The sequence below is a fragment of the Lepidochelys olivacea genome (genome assembly GCF_965140295.1).
Source record: "Lepidochelys olivacea isolate rLepOli2 genome assembly, chromosome: 2".
NCBI classification, from domain to species: Eukaryota; Metazoa; Chordata; order Testudines; family Cheloniidae; genus Lepidochelys; species Lepidochelys olivacea.
In genome coordinates, this window is record NC_140412.1 from 226,333,995 (window position 1) to 226,351,347 (window position 17,353).

General features: G+C 38.9%; 1 protein-coding gene across 3 annotated transcripts in view; it reads right to left on the minus strand.

The window, feature by feature from the left end:
• Positions 1-17,353, minus strand: part of CDK14 (cyclin dependent kinase 14) — a 505,344-nt gene that overhangs the window by 80,817 nt on the left and 407,174 nt on the right. For all 3 annotated transcript variants that reach the window (XM_084618492.1, XM_084618493.1, XM_084618494.1), the window contains 2 exons: positions 7,004-7,143; positions 2,619-2,767 (listed from right to left, as the gene is read on the minus strand). In XM_084618492.1, the coding sequence (XP_084474618.1) occupies positions 2,652-2,767; positions 7,004-7,143 (256 nt within the window). In that variant the 3' untranslated portion in view covers positions 2,619-2,651. The remainder of the gene's footprint in view (positions 1-2,618; positions 2,768-7,003; positions 7,144-17,353) is intronic.

Genomic DNA, 17,353 nt, shown 5'->3' on the forward strand with positions numbered 1-17,353 from the left:
GAAAAGGGTGCCCTAGAAACCTCCCCCCCCAAGAAGAGAAAGCGCGAGACCCATCATAGTAGTGCTGGCAATTTGCCACAACACACATATTTATACACACATACATATTTTATATATATATATATACACATACACACACACACACATATATACATACAATCCCACGCTCTTTCTTTTTCTAGGGCTGTATTTGACCCACTGTATCCGTTTTGGTATGGAAAAGAAACCACCTAATTCTGTTCATATAGGTATTGAAGAATGAGAAAAATTTCCTTCTTCCCATTATTTTAACAGCTTACTTTCACATATGAACTTCCATTGCGAATTCTGTGCAAATTCTTGTTTGGAGGCAACAGAAATGAGATTTTGTACATAAGCTTCCAAACAAAATGTATTCACCACAGATGGGCACATTCTAACTTTATTTTAGATGGATGATATATCATGTTGAAACAGGCAAGGCTGAAGACATGTCTGCAGGGGCACAGCTCCAGGAAAAAAGTAGGGCTTAGCTTGTCAATAAAGATGTAAACAGACTGCTCTGAGACGGTCTAATTTCTGACATTAGAAAGTCTTAAAAGCTTTGCTGGAGAAGAGCATGTGCAATAACTGGGACAGATTGCCAGAAATGAAATCTGATCACGTCAGTTTTCCATAGTCACTGTTTACCCTGGAAACCACCCCCTTAACAATACAGGTTTTTAAAAAATAGAATTGAACATCATTTTATAATGGTAGAGACTGCAGTTAGAATTTATTGGGGATGTGCATCTGATATTGTAACATGTACACATAGCTAACAAGATTTATTTATTTTTCACAAAGAATATTAACAGTATGAATATGAGATTATAATATACATTAGGCTAGTTTTATAGTGGGCGATACAGTAACATTACAGTTTACCTCACTTCCCAGTAGCTCCTTGCTAATTTATTGATGTCAACAATACTAAACAGTAAAATATATTTTAACCTGCAAACAGAAAAGTGCTAGGGTAATGCCTCTTTCAAAAGAGGATTCTTTTAAACAATGGACTAAATTCTGAAGTGACATAAGGCCAATATGAGATATGCTTTGGGTGCTCCATAAATTAGTAAGAAAATGAGTGTAATTGTTGCCTAAATTGTGCAGATAATGGAATCACAGAACTGTAGGACTAGAAGGGACCTCAGTAGTTCATCTAGTCCAGTCCCCTTTACTCAAGGCAGGACTAAGTATTATGTAGACCATCCCTGACAGGTGTTTGTGTAACCTGTTCTTAAAAATCTCCAGACGGAGATTCTACAACCTCCCTAGGCAATTTATTCCAGTGCTTAACCACCCTGACAGTTAGGAAGTTTTTCCTAATATCCACCTAAGCCTCCCCTTGCTACAGTTTAAGCCCCATTGCTTCTTGCCCTATCCTCAGAGGTTAAGGGGAACAATTTTTCACCCTCCTCCTTGTAACAATCTTTTATGTACTTGGAAACTGTTACATGTCTCTTAGTCTTCTCTTCTCCAGACTAAACAAACCCAGTTTTTTCAATCTTTCCTCAAAGGTCATGTTTTCTACACCTTTAATAATTTTTGTTGCTCTCCTCTGGACTTTGTCTTATTTGTCCATATCTTTCCTGAAATGTGGCACCCAGAACTGGACATACTACTCCAGTTGAGGCCTTATCAGTGTGAAGTAGAGTGGAAGAATTCTCATGTCTTGCTTACAACACTCCTGCTGATACATCCCAGATGTCGCTATGAAAAAAAGATGTCTAACTCCATTTAGGTATTACAGGCACAAAAGACATCCTAGGAGGTGCAGGTGGAAAAAGGGGACATTGGTGGTCTAAAAGAGTGTATGTCAAAGGGAGGAAAGCCCTGCTAAGCCTATACTGTGGTAATAATGCAAACAGACAAAAAGTAATTAGTAGGTCCGCACAAAATATAGAACAGGCATCCACCTATTTTAACCTACTCTTACAACATGAGAGACATTCCCTACAGCCCAGAAACATACGGGTCTCCACAATGCTGTTAGAAAGTCTGATGCCATAACAAGCAGAATTTCAACACTGAAATATGTTTTAGATCTTATGATTGAAGAGCTGCGGGCTCAAACTGAATCCACACAAGACCAAAGCGATGATGGAAGAAAAGGAGATTTATTTATAGGAGCCAGCCGAGATCATTCCCTCCATCAAGGGCATTGGCCCTCTATTTGTCGTGGTGGTAAACTCCGGATAGGACTCTTAGTCTTATTGAACTCACCACTAGTTTCTCAACCCATATCTAATAGCAAAAGCAATATGAAATGCCTTCTTTCTTCAATACTGCACCAGAAATCAGTTACTCCCTCTAGGTACCAGCTTGTAATGACCACTGACTGCTATATCAGTGCAGAGTTTCCTATTGGCTTCTGCAACATTCCCAACATGTCAACCACCTTAACATGTCAATCAGCCCACCTCTTCACTGTGCCTGGGACTAACAACTATTTTACTCATGCAAACTCCAAGCTCAGATTTACACACATGCACCTAATTCCTTTTTTTTTTTAAAGTTGTTCTTTTTTGCACCTCTAAAGCACAATTTAATCCAATGCTGTATTCAAATAAATTATTTCTGATAAGCATTCTTACCTGCATTCTCTGTAGTAAGTCTAAGTATTCTCCTCAGTGCTTGCTGTTTGATAAACCTTTGCCATAACTATTGTTTTTCCCAAAGACTCTCATGCTTTCTCCAACCTCTAGTTGTAATCTTACATTCGGTACCGTAAAAATAGAAGACACTGTGGAAAAAGTGACAATTCAGAATCGTAATTATTTTACTTTATGATAAATGTATTGCTTTAAAAATATTCAGCTAAATGCTGTGGCAGACATTGAAATAAGGAATAAGCTTTGTGCTACTTCTAAATTATTTTAAAAAATCTTCAGTGGGAAGGAAGTAGGGTTGTTTATGGGGGAGATTATCTGAGCAGACAACATTGTCAGACATCTTATAAAGAGTTGTGTCTTCATATTTTTTTGTTTGTTTTTTGTTTTTGCTCACTCTGCTCCCATCTGTGATTCATTTTTTTCCTATTACTTTTGAAGTTTCTCCTGTATAACCTTTAGAAATATACCAGAATTTCTAAAAATAAGACAGGACGTTCAATAATTCGATTTCATGTCTTCCAGCTTCAAAACTTTGCTGCCTGTGGAACTGAGCCTCTGCATTTGCCTTCCCTCCATTGCAAAAGAACAGAACAGAACCACAGTGTTAGAGACCATTAAAGTCTTTTAAAAAATATCCAGTGAATATTTAAAAGCAAATCAAATATATCTACATAGTGCAGGTCCAGTCTATATCAGATCTGTCGCTGAGCCACTGGAAAAATCTGTATCAAGATTGCAAGTTGATGGCAGGAAAGTGTGTGTGGAACTAATTATTAATGGCCATGATAATATTAATGATGAATGTCAAAATAGAAATGGTGAAGGGTTCACAATAATGATCAAGAAACCTAATTCCAATTAAAATGCCTCAGACTGGTTGAGAGAAACCAATATTTTATTTTTTTGCAAGCATTAGCACCTGTGTATCAGGCTGTTAGCCATAAAAAAAAAATCTATTATGTGTCCCTGTGAGATTGAGAGAACAAAATTACAGGTGCACATTTAAAGGTTAAACTAAGGCCTTCATAGTTTTTTTTTTTTTTGTCCGACAGATATTAATGCAGCTAATAGGTGTTAGAGTCACCACATTATTTGTGTACATTTAAAAGATTCAGCTATTTTTATTGTATGGAGACTGTGTTTCACTATTTATTATAATACATAGTCTTGTAATTATCATCTCTGTTGTACTGTACTCATACTAAAATTTATTTGGGGTGTTTCTGTGGCCTTTTTTAAAATCAGAAGGTGTGTTATAAATTATTTACACACTTATGCATGGAAACGCTTATGAGCTTATTTAAGTAGGAAAGAGTGAGAAATTATTTTATGGAAAATGAAATCGGGCACAGTTAGTACAAGTATTTAGTTCCTCTATTACAGCTCAAGTCTGGGGTTCTTGGAAGACTGTGTGATCTCAGGTATTGTACTGTATTTCCAGTATTATAAGATTAACTATTCCTATGTCTTTTTTTAAATTTTATACACTGAAAGTGAAGATTGCAGTGTAGGTTAGGTAGAGTTAGTTGGAAAATGGAATTCCCATCCCATGGGCAATTCCAACATTTCAAAACTTTTTTCATTCTGAATCAGAACAAAAAGTCAACATTTCAACATTTGTCATGAAATGTCAATTCCAAAAAGTTCAAATCATAATATTTCATTTCAAAAACATCAAAATGTTATGTTTCAATTATAGCAAAACATTACAATAAAGTAAAAATTATATGTTAAAATTATATCATAAAAGTTAAAATGTTGATATGATTTGTTGACACTTATTCTATAAAAAGTTCATTGAAATCCACACTTTTCCACATAATGTTTTGATTCAGATGAAACTCCAATTTCTGATGGAAAAGTGTTTCTGACAAAATTCCTTCTAATGTGAGGGATTCCTTTCCCCCCTCACACAATTGTGATTCTCCACAGACTTTTTATGTTAAAGATTTCAATTTTGCATGTGGACTTTGCAGTATAATGTATGTTCCATGAAGAGGACCATCTGTAACATGGACTCCGAAAATGGCCTTGTAGTGTTTTGATTGCAAGGCTGTTGACTGTATTGTGTGCAAAATACCATTGCATTTATCCAAAAATTTTACTAAAATAAAGTATAAATAGGAAATCTGTCCAGACACCTGGATAAAGTATTAACTCAGACAAATGAAGTCACCAAAACAAGTCATTTCACTACAAAGTAAACATTTTCCAAAGTCTCCAAAGTATATGACTTCTTTGTTTTGTAAATATGTTTACAAGTATATCCAAGTTGTACTAAATAGAAATGATTGTAGTATTTGATACTGGGATTGTCCTTTCTTGCATCTGGATTTATGCTTCATAATGATTATCTACTAGACACAGAAAGAGTATATCTGTAACTCAAATTTTACTGGAGGCATTTAACAGAACCTTGCTTTAAAATATAATGATTTTTCATCTTTATTCTCCCCCCTTCAAAAGGTTTCGCTGCTCCTGATGTTTAACGTTATGCAAAGACGTGTTTCTGCCAATGAATATCGCCTTATGGTTATGCTTCTGCAAATAACCTGCTGTGAGCTGATAAAAGGATTAATGCAGCCAAAATTCTTAATCTGTGAAATTACAAATTAAATTCTCATATTAAAAATACCACCCTGAGGTATTTTTTGTGGTTTTAATTCCCCTCTGGTGTTCTGCATACATTGTGCTTGTTAATGACTAGGACAAGACTGTCTCTGTTGGCAGCCTGCTGCAGAGTGATAATGTGTAGGCATTTACTTCACTGATAGAACTGGATTTAACCACTGACTGATAAACTAAGTGGCAAGTGGGTAATAAGTCCATATTAAGAGAAAAGTACTACTACAGAATTCAGAATTCATAGACTATCAAAATCCTGGCTAGACTAAATTGCACAGTCAGACAGGATTGAGATGTCACCAGTGCAGATTGATTTTTGTTTTCCATTTAGTGGGAAAGGGATAACTGAACTGGCATGTTTGATTAGCCATGAACTAATGAATCTCTTTGCATCATACTTACAGCAAAGACAGACTTCCTTACAGCATCATTAGCTTAGGGTGCATTGGAAGGAGGGCTGATGTATGGATAGGCAGGTGAGCATCCTGGATCTAGTGTTAACAGAGTAACTGAAGATCTATTAGCACTGCAGGTGAATTGGAGAATATAACCTGTAATTAGTGACAAGGATTTTTATCTCCGCATTCTCCAAAATGGGGGTTAGTCCCAAAAGCAGGTACCGCTGGGGAGTAGGGTACCTTGAGTGCCAGTTTACAAAGCTGCCTCAACAGGAGATCCAGTGCAGTTAACTGTTGGAGACAGAACAACTAAAAATTTGGAAGAGGGAAAGTTGACTTACTAAAAGTGAAGTAAACAAAAAAAATCTACTGTTGACCAATATTTGCATCCTGGGCCCAGTTTTTCAGACATTAATGTCCAAATCTCACATTTTATTGCTCCAATCAACCATGCGTAGGCACATAAATGCAATTGTTACATGACCACATAATGATTTAAGTCTCTGGATATTGGATTTGGATCTCCTATTAAGGTACCTGTGTTTGAAAACTGAAAACAACTTCTATGGTTAGAGTGCAAGAATTGATTTAAATAAAAATCACAAATAAGATTCCCATGAGATACCTATTTATGGTAACAAAACAGTCTCTGGATCAAAAATACCCTTATGTATTGTAAGCATGGGTTTGCCAGAATTCATGGTGGTGACAGTTAGCATTCTGGGAAAAGATAAGGAAATCTGTGGTATAAATATTTCACGAATATTTAAAAAGCAATTGACAGCATTTGTGCTGGATGGAACATTTTTGCCAAGACAACTGGAAAGCGTTTTATTTTATAGGAGAAACAAAAGAGCTGTGTGTGAATACTGAAAGCATTCTCAGCTAATAAAATGAAGTTTTCTTCTCATACATTTCAATTCAGCAAATTAACCAATTGTCTACTTTGTGTTCCTCAGTCTTCTGAATGCCAAGTCTTTTTAAAGGGTTATTGTTATAAGAGATGAAGTGTCTGAGAATCAAAGATTGCTGGATTTTTATCCTGTGTGCTGCAGCTAGTTAAAAAGTACTCTCTGTTATGATGTGAAAAACACTAAATATGTAAATTGTATTTTTTTCCTTTTGCTTTATGACAATTCAGATAATTCTCTTGGCTGCACACATAATCAAATACAAAGATAGCTAGCTGCAGACTGCAGAGTAGAGATAGCAAAAGAGAATCCATTTTTTCCTGTGTCAAGCAAACTATGCAATTTGAACTACAGAATTTTGCTCAAATATATATATCTATCTATATACTGATTTCCTTGCTTTTATTCAGCTCAGAGGTTGTGTCATACTCACTATCAGTTAGCTCCCATAGCCGTGGGGGCAGATCACTGAAATATTCGTGGCTCAGGGCTGCCTGTGCTGACAATCTGTTCTTTGGGAAACACTGAAGAAGTTTGGAGGCCAGATCCTCTGCATGATTCATATAGCTTAGCCTGAAACACAAGCAAGGAGAAGTAAAACAAACATACCTATGTACAAGCTGCTTACTCTCTTTACTAATATCAGCTGGATTCAGTATAGTTAAAAATGTAGAATCTCACATCACTGAAGATTCAGGGACTGAAAATTACACTGGTTCCACGTTTTTCTGTACTCAGTGCTAGACCAGTGCCAAAAACATACTCCTTAGAGTAAGGGTGAGATTGTTGTGATCGATATCTTATGAATCACCAGAACATGTATATCATATAAGCTTTACCTACCACTGGAGGAAAAAGCACACAACTCTGATTACCATTTTGCTTTTCCCATCCCTATTTCAGTTGAACATGCTGCTAACTTGAGAACTGCTACACCTACAAATGACTTCTACCATCTAAAAACATGAAATCCTAGCTTTCAAATGACAATAAAAGTCTCTGAAGTTTCTGAGACAGCAGTTATGAAAACAAATCATATTTACCATACTATATAGGTATCCTCTTACTTACATTGCAAACTCTTTGGGGCAGAGTGTGATGCTGACAGACCAAGTGCCAGCTCATGCCAAGATCCCAATGTGTTTAGACTTTATGGAATGCTTGTAAGATGCTTCATGTATTAATCCTACTTATAATATCTGTATCCCATGTTATAAAGTTAATGTTTAAATGTTTGCTCTGTGACTATAAAAATGTTTGTTTGCTAAGACTGTAAGTTCCCCACAGTCATCGGAGAAGCATTACCAAGTGTGAAATATAAGTCTACCCTAAGAGGTGTTATCTCCTGCTCATCAGGAAGGACTACTGAATCCAAATGGGTCTTATGGAACAAAGACTTTGTCGATTGCTCCCCTCAACATCCATGAATAGGTTACGTGCAGGAGCGCTCATCCCATCAGCTTGGATTCTGACAAGGAGAACTGGGTCTCTTTACCATATGGGCTCAGTGACAAAGATTCCTAGAAATAACAATTATCCTCAAGCTTCTTGGCTTGGTTTATCCCCAAAGGGCATAAAAGCATGCTGGTCATAGAAGCCTAAATTTAAGATTGTTCCTCATTTGTGTGTGTATGTTTATTTGCTTTAATCTTGTAAATAACTCTCTTATTTCATTCCTTAGTTAACAAATCTTTACTTAGTTTATTACAGGATTGGTTACAGGCGTTGTCCTTGGTTTGAGATCTGAGTACAATTGGCCTGAGGGAAGTGACTGGTCCTTTGGGACTGGAAGTAACCTGAATATTGATGTGATTTTTGGTGCAAAGTGACCATCTATCACCTAGTCCAGCTTGCCTCAGGGGACTGTCTATGACTCTGTAGTAGGAATGCTCTAGTGCTTTAGGAGTTCACACTTGTTATTGGGTTGGTGAAATCTAATTATAGATCATACCACCAGTTTGGGGTTTCTGCCCTGTCTTTTGACAGTCTGCTCAAGAATTCATTGGTCTCGAACCACTCCAGACTCAGATATTGTCTTTTTGTTTTGTGTATACACAGCATAATGAGGCCCTTACTCTTCTCTGAAGCATCTAGGTGCTAATGTAATACAAATATTAAACAACAGCAGTTGAGGTTTTAAACATGATGAGTGAATTTAGATCCAGGACTCATTCATTTTAATGCAACTTGTGTGGCTAGATCTCCATTATAAATCTCAACCTAGAACAGCAGCATTTGGAGTGAGGAAAAAGCAAAACAATAATCAGAGTGATATCACAAAAGGTCTGTTATCTTCTAATCTGCCAGGTCCAGAAGTTTTTTGGGAGACTGGTAAACTTTTCCATACTCTGGCTTTGGAAAAAAGTGTTCCAAAAGAAAAAAGGCTGGATCCTGCACACACTGAATATATCTTCATCATCATTTTGTTTTATAAATTCTAGCACACTTTTTTAACTAAAGATCTGTTTTCAGACAACAAAACCAGAACACCAATAATTTAAAATGCCTCCACTTTGCAGTTCATGAGTTGACAAATAAGGATATTAGATAAGCAGGCCAAACTATCAAAATGTTGGAAATAGATACTATTATCTGCCTGTCATGGGGCACAGACTCACCCAGCGCCGCCTCCTGCTGGCTGCCTGAGAATTAGCTCTTTTTACCAGCTCCGGAGCACCCTCTGATGGTGTCTCGCTGTCGCTGGCCCCTGTGTCCCTCCCGGACCCTGGTGCCCTTTTACCTGGGGTGCTGCCCCTCCAGGCAATACCCCACAGATCTAGGTCTCCTCTCCCTGGGGAACCCCCCACCCTCTATCCCCACCTTGCCTCAGCCAATGGGCTACTACCAGTCACCACCTAGCCCCCTTTCACTAGGGGCCGATTGCAGTCTGTATAAGCTAGTCATCATAGGCAAGGGAGGTTTTGACCTGCTGCCTTCCCCTGCAACCCAGTACATCCAGTGGCCTCGTACAAGGCCCTGCTGCCTGGGGAGTTGCTGGCCCGGAGCTCCCCAGCTCCTCTGGCCTTTCCCCAGCCCTGCTTCACTCCAGTGCCCTTTAGCACTCAGGCAGCTAGGTCCATCTCCCTCCTCAGCTAGAGGGAGACACTCTGTGCTCCTGGCCCACTGCCCTCTTATAAGGGCCAACTGGGCCCTGATTAAGCCAGCCGCAGCCTGGTTGGGGCATGGCCCCCAGCTGAGGCTACTTCTCCCAATCAGCCCCGCTTTTCCTTCTCTGCCACAGCCCTCTCCCCAGGCTGTTTTAAGCCTTTTAAGGCAGGAGCAGAGTGACCACCCCGCTACACTGCCCATAAAACTCCAAAGCCTCCAGAGTTCCATCCAAATTTAGATTAATAGAATTTTGACATGAGGACAGTTAGTCCTTCCCCTTGTTTGTCTCAAGCTGATTTTCTGGAATATCACTCAAGAAGCAAGATGATGTATAAGAAAGTGTCTCTCTTTTTATTCTCAGGCGCTTGTAACAGTGGTTTGAGGTTCAACAGTTTATAACTGTCACACTTACAGGTGACCAGAGAGCTGAAAATCATAAGCAGGTTACAATGAATAAAAGATACACCAGAGAGAACATCTCTGTTGCAGACTTCATAAAGACTCAACTTCTTCTGCCCATCTTACCATACTCAGAGTTACAGTACAATGTTCAGTATGCTTATGAAAGCGACAAACATCTCTTAAAGCTACTCTAATCAAAATAACACATTCATTACAAGAGGAAGCACAATGATTCCTCTCTGGGGTGGCTTTACACTTTCTCTTTAAGACTTTAGCAAACTCTAATAAATACCAGTAATTAATACAATTAAATTATGGGCTGACATATGTAAGATATGCTGCTATTGATAGTGATCCAAAAATGTGATATTCACTGCATTTTGGATCTATGACATCTGTGTGCATTATAGGGATTTTCCTCTAATGAGCCTATCTGCTCCATTCTTGCGAACAGATAGGATATTTGTCCAGAGAATTCCTGGGTATCAACAATTGACTGGAAAAAGTTGACAACCTCAGGCCATTAATCCCAGCTAGTTATTATTTGAAGAAATTTCCAGGACTTGGTTTTTTATTGTTATTCTAGGGTAAACATATGCAAAATGCAAAAGGTACTTTTCAGTGTCATTTTGCTATATCTTTTCCTTTTTCAGTTTGTGGTGCAATATGGGCATCAATGTCAGTCATTCACCATAGCCTAAGCTTTGCCAGAGGATTAATTCCAGGTTCCTTAAACAATTGTTTTATTTGGCTTTTCATGACATTTACAAGGAAGTGCTTTACAAACCAGGACACTGGTAAATGTCAGTACACATACTGCTAATTAGGGGCTGGCAGATAAAGTCTGGGAAAAATCACATTCATGTGGGCACACCTAAACTTCTAATGAACCAGTGATTACTTGGAGCTAGCAAGGCCTGACTTAGTGAACGGCATATGGCACTGGAAGCCAGGAAGTGTGTGGCCTCGGGCAATGTTGTTGTAGTCATGTTGGTCCTGGGATATTAAGAGAGACAAGGTGGATGAGGTAATATCTTTTATTGGACCAACATCTGCTGGAGAGACAAACAAGCTTTCAAGCTTACTGGGAGCTCTGCAGAAGGAAGCTTGCCTCTCTTACCAGCAGAAATTGGTCAAATAAAAAATATTACCTCACCCACCTGGCCTCAGGCAAGTCATTTAGGGCAAAGTTTTCAAATGCCTCCATATTTAGGAACCAAAATAAGAGAGTCCTGATTTTCAGTGAGAACTGTTTTCAGAGTAACAGCCGTGTTAGTCTGTATTCGCAAAAAGAAAAGGAGTACTTGTGACACCGTAGAGACTAACCAATTTATCTGAGCATAAGCTTTCGTGAGCTACAGCTCACTTCATCGAATCCGATGAAGTGAGCTGTAGCTCACGAAAGCTTATGCTCAGATAAATTGGTTAGTCTCTAAGGTGCCACAAGTACTCCTTTTCTTTTAGTGAGAATTGTGGGTATCTAGCACCTTTGAACATTAGGACATGTATTTCATTACCTGTATCATAGAATCATAGAAATAAAGGGCTGAAAGGGACCTTGCGAAGTTATCAAGTCCAGCCCCTTGTGCTGTATCAGAACCAAGTATACAGGTATTGTGTCCAACCTATTCTTAAAAACCTCTGATGATGCAGATTCCACAACCTCCATTCAAAGCCTATTCCAGATCTTAACTACCCTGGTAGTTAGAAAGTTTTTCCTAATATCTAACCTAAATCTCCCTTGCTTCAGATTAAGCCAATTACTTCTTGTCCTACCTTCAGCGGACATGGAAAACAACTGATCACCATCCTCTTTATAACAGCCCTTAACATATCTGAGACTGTTATCAGGTCCCCTCTCATTCTTCCTGTCTCAGAACTAAACATGCCAGGTTTTATTAATCTTTCCTCATAGGTCATTAATGAAAATATTGACTAGTACAGGACCCAGGACTGACCCCTGTGGGATCCCACTAGATATGTCCTCCCAGTTTGACAGAGAACCATGGATAAAAAATGGTTACTTATCTGTATTGTAACTGTTGTTCTTCGAGATGTGATGCAGATGTGTATTTCATGTAGGTGTGTGCGCACCCAGCGTACTGAAACCAGACAGCATAGCCCACCAGTACCCATAGGGGTGAGTGCACTGTAATCCCTGTACCTCCCCTGGCTTTATAAGAGTGGCACCACCCTGACCCCCCTCAGTTCTCTTGCACCAAACGTCATGAGCACAGACTCCAGTGTACAGAGGATGGAGGGTGAGTTGTGGAATACCCACCTGCATCATATCTCGAAGAACAACAGTTACAACACAGGTAAGTAAATGCTTTTCTTCTTCGAGTAGGTGTAGTCGTGAATTCCATGTAGTACTTGCAGGAGGTGGGGCTCAGAGTCAGTGTTCCCTCTAATTTTTCCCCACCCATGTGCGGAATGAATTTTGTTGTGTGCACCAATATGGAGGTGATGTGTGACAGGCTGGTACACACAACAAAATTCATGTGGCGGTGGTGCGGCTGAGGGGTTTGGAGTGTGGGAGGGGGCTCAGGGCTGGGGCAGAGGGTTGGGGTGTGCGGGGGGGTGAGGGCTCTGGCTGGTGATGCGGGCCCTGGGGTGGGGACGAGGATGAGGGGCTCAGGGATGGGACAGAGGGTTGAGGTGTGTGGGGGAGTGAGGGCTCAGGTTGGTGGGTCTGGGCTCTGGGGTGGGGCTGGGGATGAGGGGTTTCAGGTGCAGGCTGCTTTGAGGTTACATCGGGGAGAGAGAACTCCCCCAAGCTCTCTCTCCCTCTCCCCCTGCAGCAGCACCTGGGCTCGGGGGGAGAGGTGCCTCTCTTCACCATGGCAGCTCCGGGGCTGGGGTTGTGGGATAGGTGCCTCTCCCCCAGCTACAGCAGGTCCGGGCCGGGCCGGGGCAAGGGCGCCTCTCTTTCGGTTGTAGCAGGTCTGGGGCCCCGGGATAAGCACCTCTCCCCCAGCAATAGGAGGGCTGGGGCTGGCTGGCGGCAGCCCTGAGCCTCTGCGGCACTTAATAGGCTGCTACATGACCATGCAGCTTAGAGGGAACTTAGCTCAGAGTCTATTTGAACAGACTGAAGGTTTGCCTTCCCAAAGTTTGAATGTGATCTGGATGCAGTAGTAATGGCATAGGGGTTTGTAAATGTATGTACAGAGGACCAAGCGACAGCCCTGCAAATATCCAATATAGGAATGTCAATTAGAAATGCGATCAACATTGCCAGGCTCCTTGTGGAATGAGCTTGTACCCTTTGAGGAGGAGCAGTCAGAGCTACTTCATATGCTGTCATGTTACAGGAAGTTATCCACTGGGAGATTGTCTGTGAAGAGATCTCTTGTCCTTTAACTCAGTCCGCATATGAAACAGATGAGGTGAAGAATGGAAAGGTTTAGTCTTATCAATATAAAAAGACAAACATAGCCCGATAAACAGCGTGAAGATGCTGCTCATTTGGGGTTGAATGTGGCTTAGTGATGAACACTGGTCGATATATAACTTGGTGATGAATATTATGGGTACTGCTAGACAAAGTTCTCCAACTTCAGCATGCTGGCCATGCAAACACTTACATGGAATACATGGCTGCGTCTACTCGAAGAACTATTCTCTGAGTATGGTCTTTCAACCAGTGGTACACCCACCTTATAGTAGTTTCATCTTGTAGTAGTTTGTAGTTGTTTGCTTATGAGAAAGTCAAGTAGAACTGTGTCAAAGGCCTTACTAAAATCAAGATATATCACATTTACTGCTTCCTCCCATCCACTAGGCCAGCTACCCTGTCAAAGAAGGAAATTTGGTTGGTTTGGCATGATTTGTTCTTGACAAATCTATGCTAGCTATTCCTTAAACATAACTCAAATGTAAAAAAAGTTTTTAACTTCTCTGGCCCTCATTTTCTATATTTGTAAAATGAGGATGATAAGAAAAAGGAAAAATGTGAAAATAAGCATTTGTGTGAATTCTGAATTACAAGTTTGATTTAAATATGTTAGCATCCTATTTATGTTTGCTTTCTTGAATACATTTGAACATGCAAAATTATGAGTGCATGAATGTTGGTGGAACTTGGGTATCTGGCCCATAACCAAGATTTGTTTAACTAAGAAACAAATTAAGTTTCCCAAAAAAATGAAAGATACTTTGAGTGGAAGTAGTTTATAAAGCCAAGACCATTCTGTCAAGGAACAAAAATAATACTAGCTGACTTAGATGACCAGTCAAGAAGCAAATTCCAAATATCAAATAATCAACACAATACTCAGTACAAATACTATGCAAACCATCTTTAGCTCGAACATAGTCTTATCTATTAGCCAAACAATTTTGAACAGGCAAATAAATTAGTAACAATTGGGACCTGTTCATGGAAAATTTGTGAACAGAAAAAAAAGGACTAAACTTACCGAATAAAAAGTTTGCAATGAATAGTTTGACCTACTCTGACTATAATGGTTACTTACCCCTTATAATGTTTAGAGGGGTGTTGTGAGGATCAGCTGTTTTTACATTGCTTTGAAGTTTCCAGAAACTAAGTTATTAGTATTATTATACTCTCATGCATTCATAGATTTTAAGGCCTGAAGAGACCATTACAATCATCTAGTTTGCCTGCCTGCTTAAAACATACCACTGAAGATCACCCATTAATGCCCGCATCAAGCCTGTTACCTCTAACTGAGCTAGAACATACCTTTAAATCTATGTAAAAGTTCTATTTTTGTTTATGTAGGTTGGCTCAGCAGTGCAGCAATTGTTCTCCAGGAAATTTGTCTTTTGCAAAGATCATTTATGGAGATTAGCTGGACATTGCAAAAGGAAATATGCATGTGAAGTCCTGAGACTTGTTTAAAGCAAGTCATTCTCCAACTTATTAAAAATATACTGCACGTTCATATACTATGAACACATCTACTACATGAGAACTTGTTGGTGCGATTCATTTAATACATAATATTGGTACCTTTTTAAAAATACGCTCTTTTAAAGTTCCCCTAGAAATTAGTTAAATTTATCTGATATACATTTCAGATCGTATTCCTTAATATGGGGTGAGGGGGGGAGAGAATTGTATTTTCTGATTGAGTTCTGTATGTAGGTGCTATATTCTGTAGAAGAGTTTTTAAAAAATCAAAAGAAAAAACTTTTGAATTCCTAAATACACCTCTTTCTATATGGTGATAGGGTGGAATTTCATACAATATGGCTTTGTATCTACGACATAATAGCATGTTTTGTCTCACAGCACTTGGGCCATATAGTAACTTGGCACGCAAGATATGGCAAGTCTCAATATTCATGCTTCACTTACTGTCACACTAATCACTTTGGAATGGTTACTGGTCATGGCAGCATACATAATTTCTATAGAAAATGCTGCATACAGCCAAGTACAGTGAAGCCCTTAGCATTGACCATTAAATTATATGAAAGTGCTGGTACAAGTAGTAATGGAAAGATTTTTTAAAAGAGCTAAACTGTCAATATTTACAAAAATACCTGCTCCCTTAAAAATAAAAGCTCTGAGTATACCCATCTCCTTAGCATAACAAAACAAATGCCATTTAGTTTATTTCACTTTAAAGTTATGACTAGGACAAGAATTGAATAGTTGTAAATCTCACTGGATTATAAGAATTTGATTTAATTTCAGAAGAGGTTTACATTTCTTTCTGTTGCAAAGGCAGGTCAGTATTTGGTCAAGCAGAACATGACTAGGATCACTGAAGTTTGGTTTAAGCTTTTGAGAAAAAAACCCAAAAGATTCAGGCATGTGCAGTGAACTTCTGAACTCAGGGTGCTTTGCTTGTTAAATGAAATGAAGAGCGGGGTTTAAATTCACATTAATAATTAAGACGTGGGTATTTAAAACAAACAGAGATTAGTCCTGTCTATGCATTTTTGACAGCAAATGAGGTGAATACTTTCCCAAGGTAAACAGATTTTGTTTTGTGTTTACAATTTCCAAATCAAACTGTAATTTGACAGTAAAACTCTCACGGCATACTTCTAATTTGTTTCTCTTAAGGCACCTGACTCCCTTAATTCCCTTTGAAAATTCCAGATCTGCCTCCTTTTGAGTATGCAAGGAAATACTATAATTATTACTTCATTATTCATATTGCACTACTGCTGAGAGGCCCCAATTGTTATCAAGGCCTCTTTGTGTGAGGTCCTGTATAAAGATATAGTAAGAGACCGTCATTGCCCCCAAACAGCTTGCAATCTAAACAGACAATGGAAAGGAGAAAAGATGTAGTATTGACATTTTAAGGCTGGAGAATTGAGAGAGAGAGAGAGAGAGAGAGAGATTAAGGGGGATATTTTCAAAGCATGAAAGGCAGGTAAGTGCCAATGCCCATTGAAAGTACCTTTAAACATCTCCTCCTAGGTGACTCAGAGTCACACAGCAAATATAGGGCAGAGCTGGAATTGAACCAAAAATCTCCTGAATATCTGCCCAGTGCTTTAACTATGAGACCTACACTCTACCACACTTCTCACCTAAAGCATTGGATATGCTTGCCAAAACAAGTTATAAGTAGAAAAACCACATCATTTAGTTGAGTCTAAAGTTTAAATGGAATGAATATGAATGGTAAATGTCTTATAGTGATGAAGCCTGTATTACACTATAAATCCAAAATGTTACTAAAGAGTAAACGGTTGTACTGTGATTTTTGCCACATCACCCAACTTGTGTTTTTAACTCACAGGACTCCTATCCAGTAAACGACAGAGACAAAAATGCATTTCCTTCTTGTCCCAGTTTTAGGCCACTCCTCAATGCTGATATAAAATGGTGCCAATTTTAGGTGTGATAGTTAACGTTTTCTTTGTCAAGCCATTCAGTCTTCAGTCAAAGATATCCATATTTGTATTTCTGAGAAGTACGGTGCTTTTTCTGCTACATAAAACATTACAATATTCTGTAGCAGGTAGATCTCTTTCTGGAAGGGCTTATATTTAACAGATTTGAAGTGTACACAGTCAAAAGGACATCTTCATACTCAAGAAAACTATTTAAACCTGTACCAATGGTGCAGATTAAAATATATTTAAGATGGTTATTATTCAAGCCAATTTCTTTCATATTAATTTGGCTGTGTAGCTGAGCAGTCTAATATGGGCAAAGTTAAGCAGTTGCATAAGTCTTTGCAGGACTGGGTCCTTAGTAATGCTTTGGCTTTCTTTTCCCAGGAATAGAATTTTTTTACTGGGTAAAACATGGCCAAATACATTTGAAGGGAATGGGTTT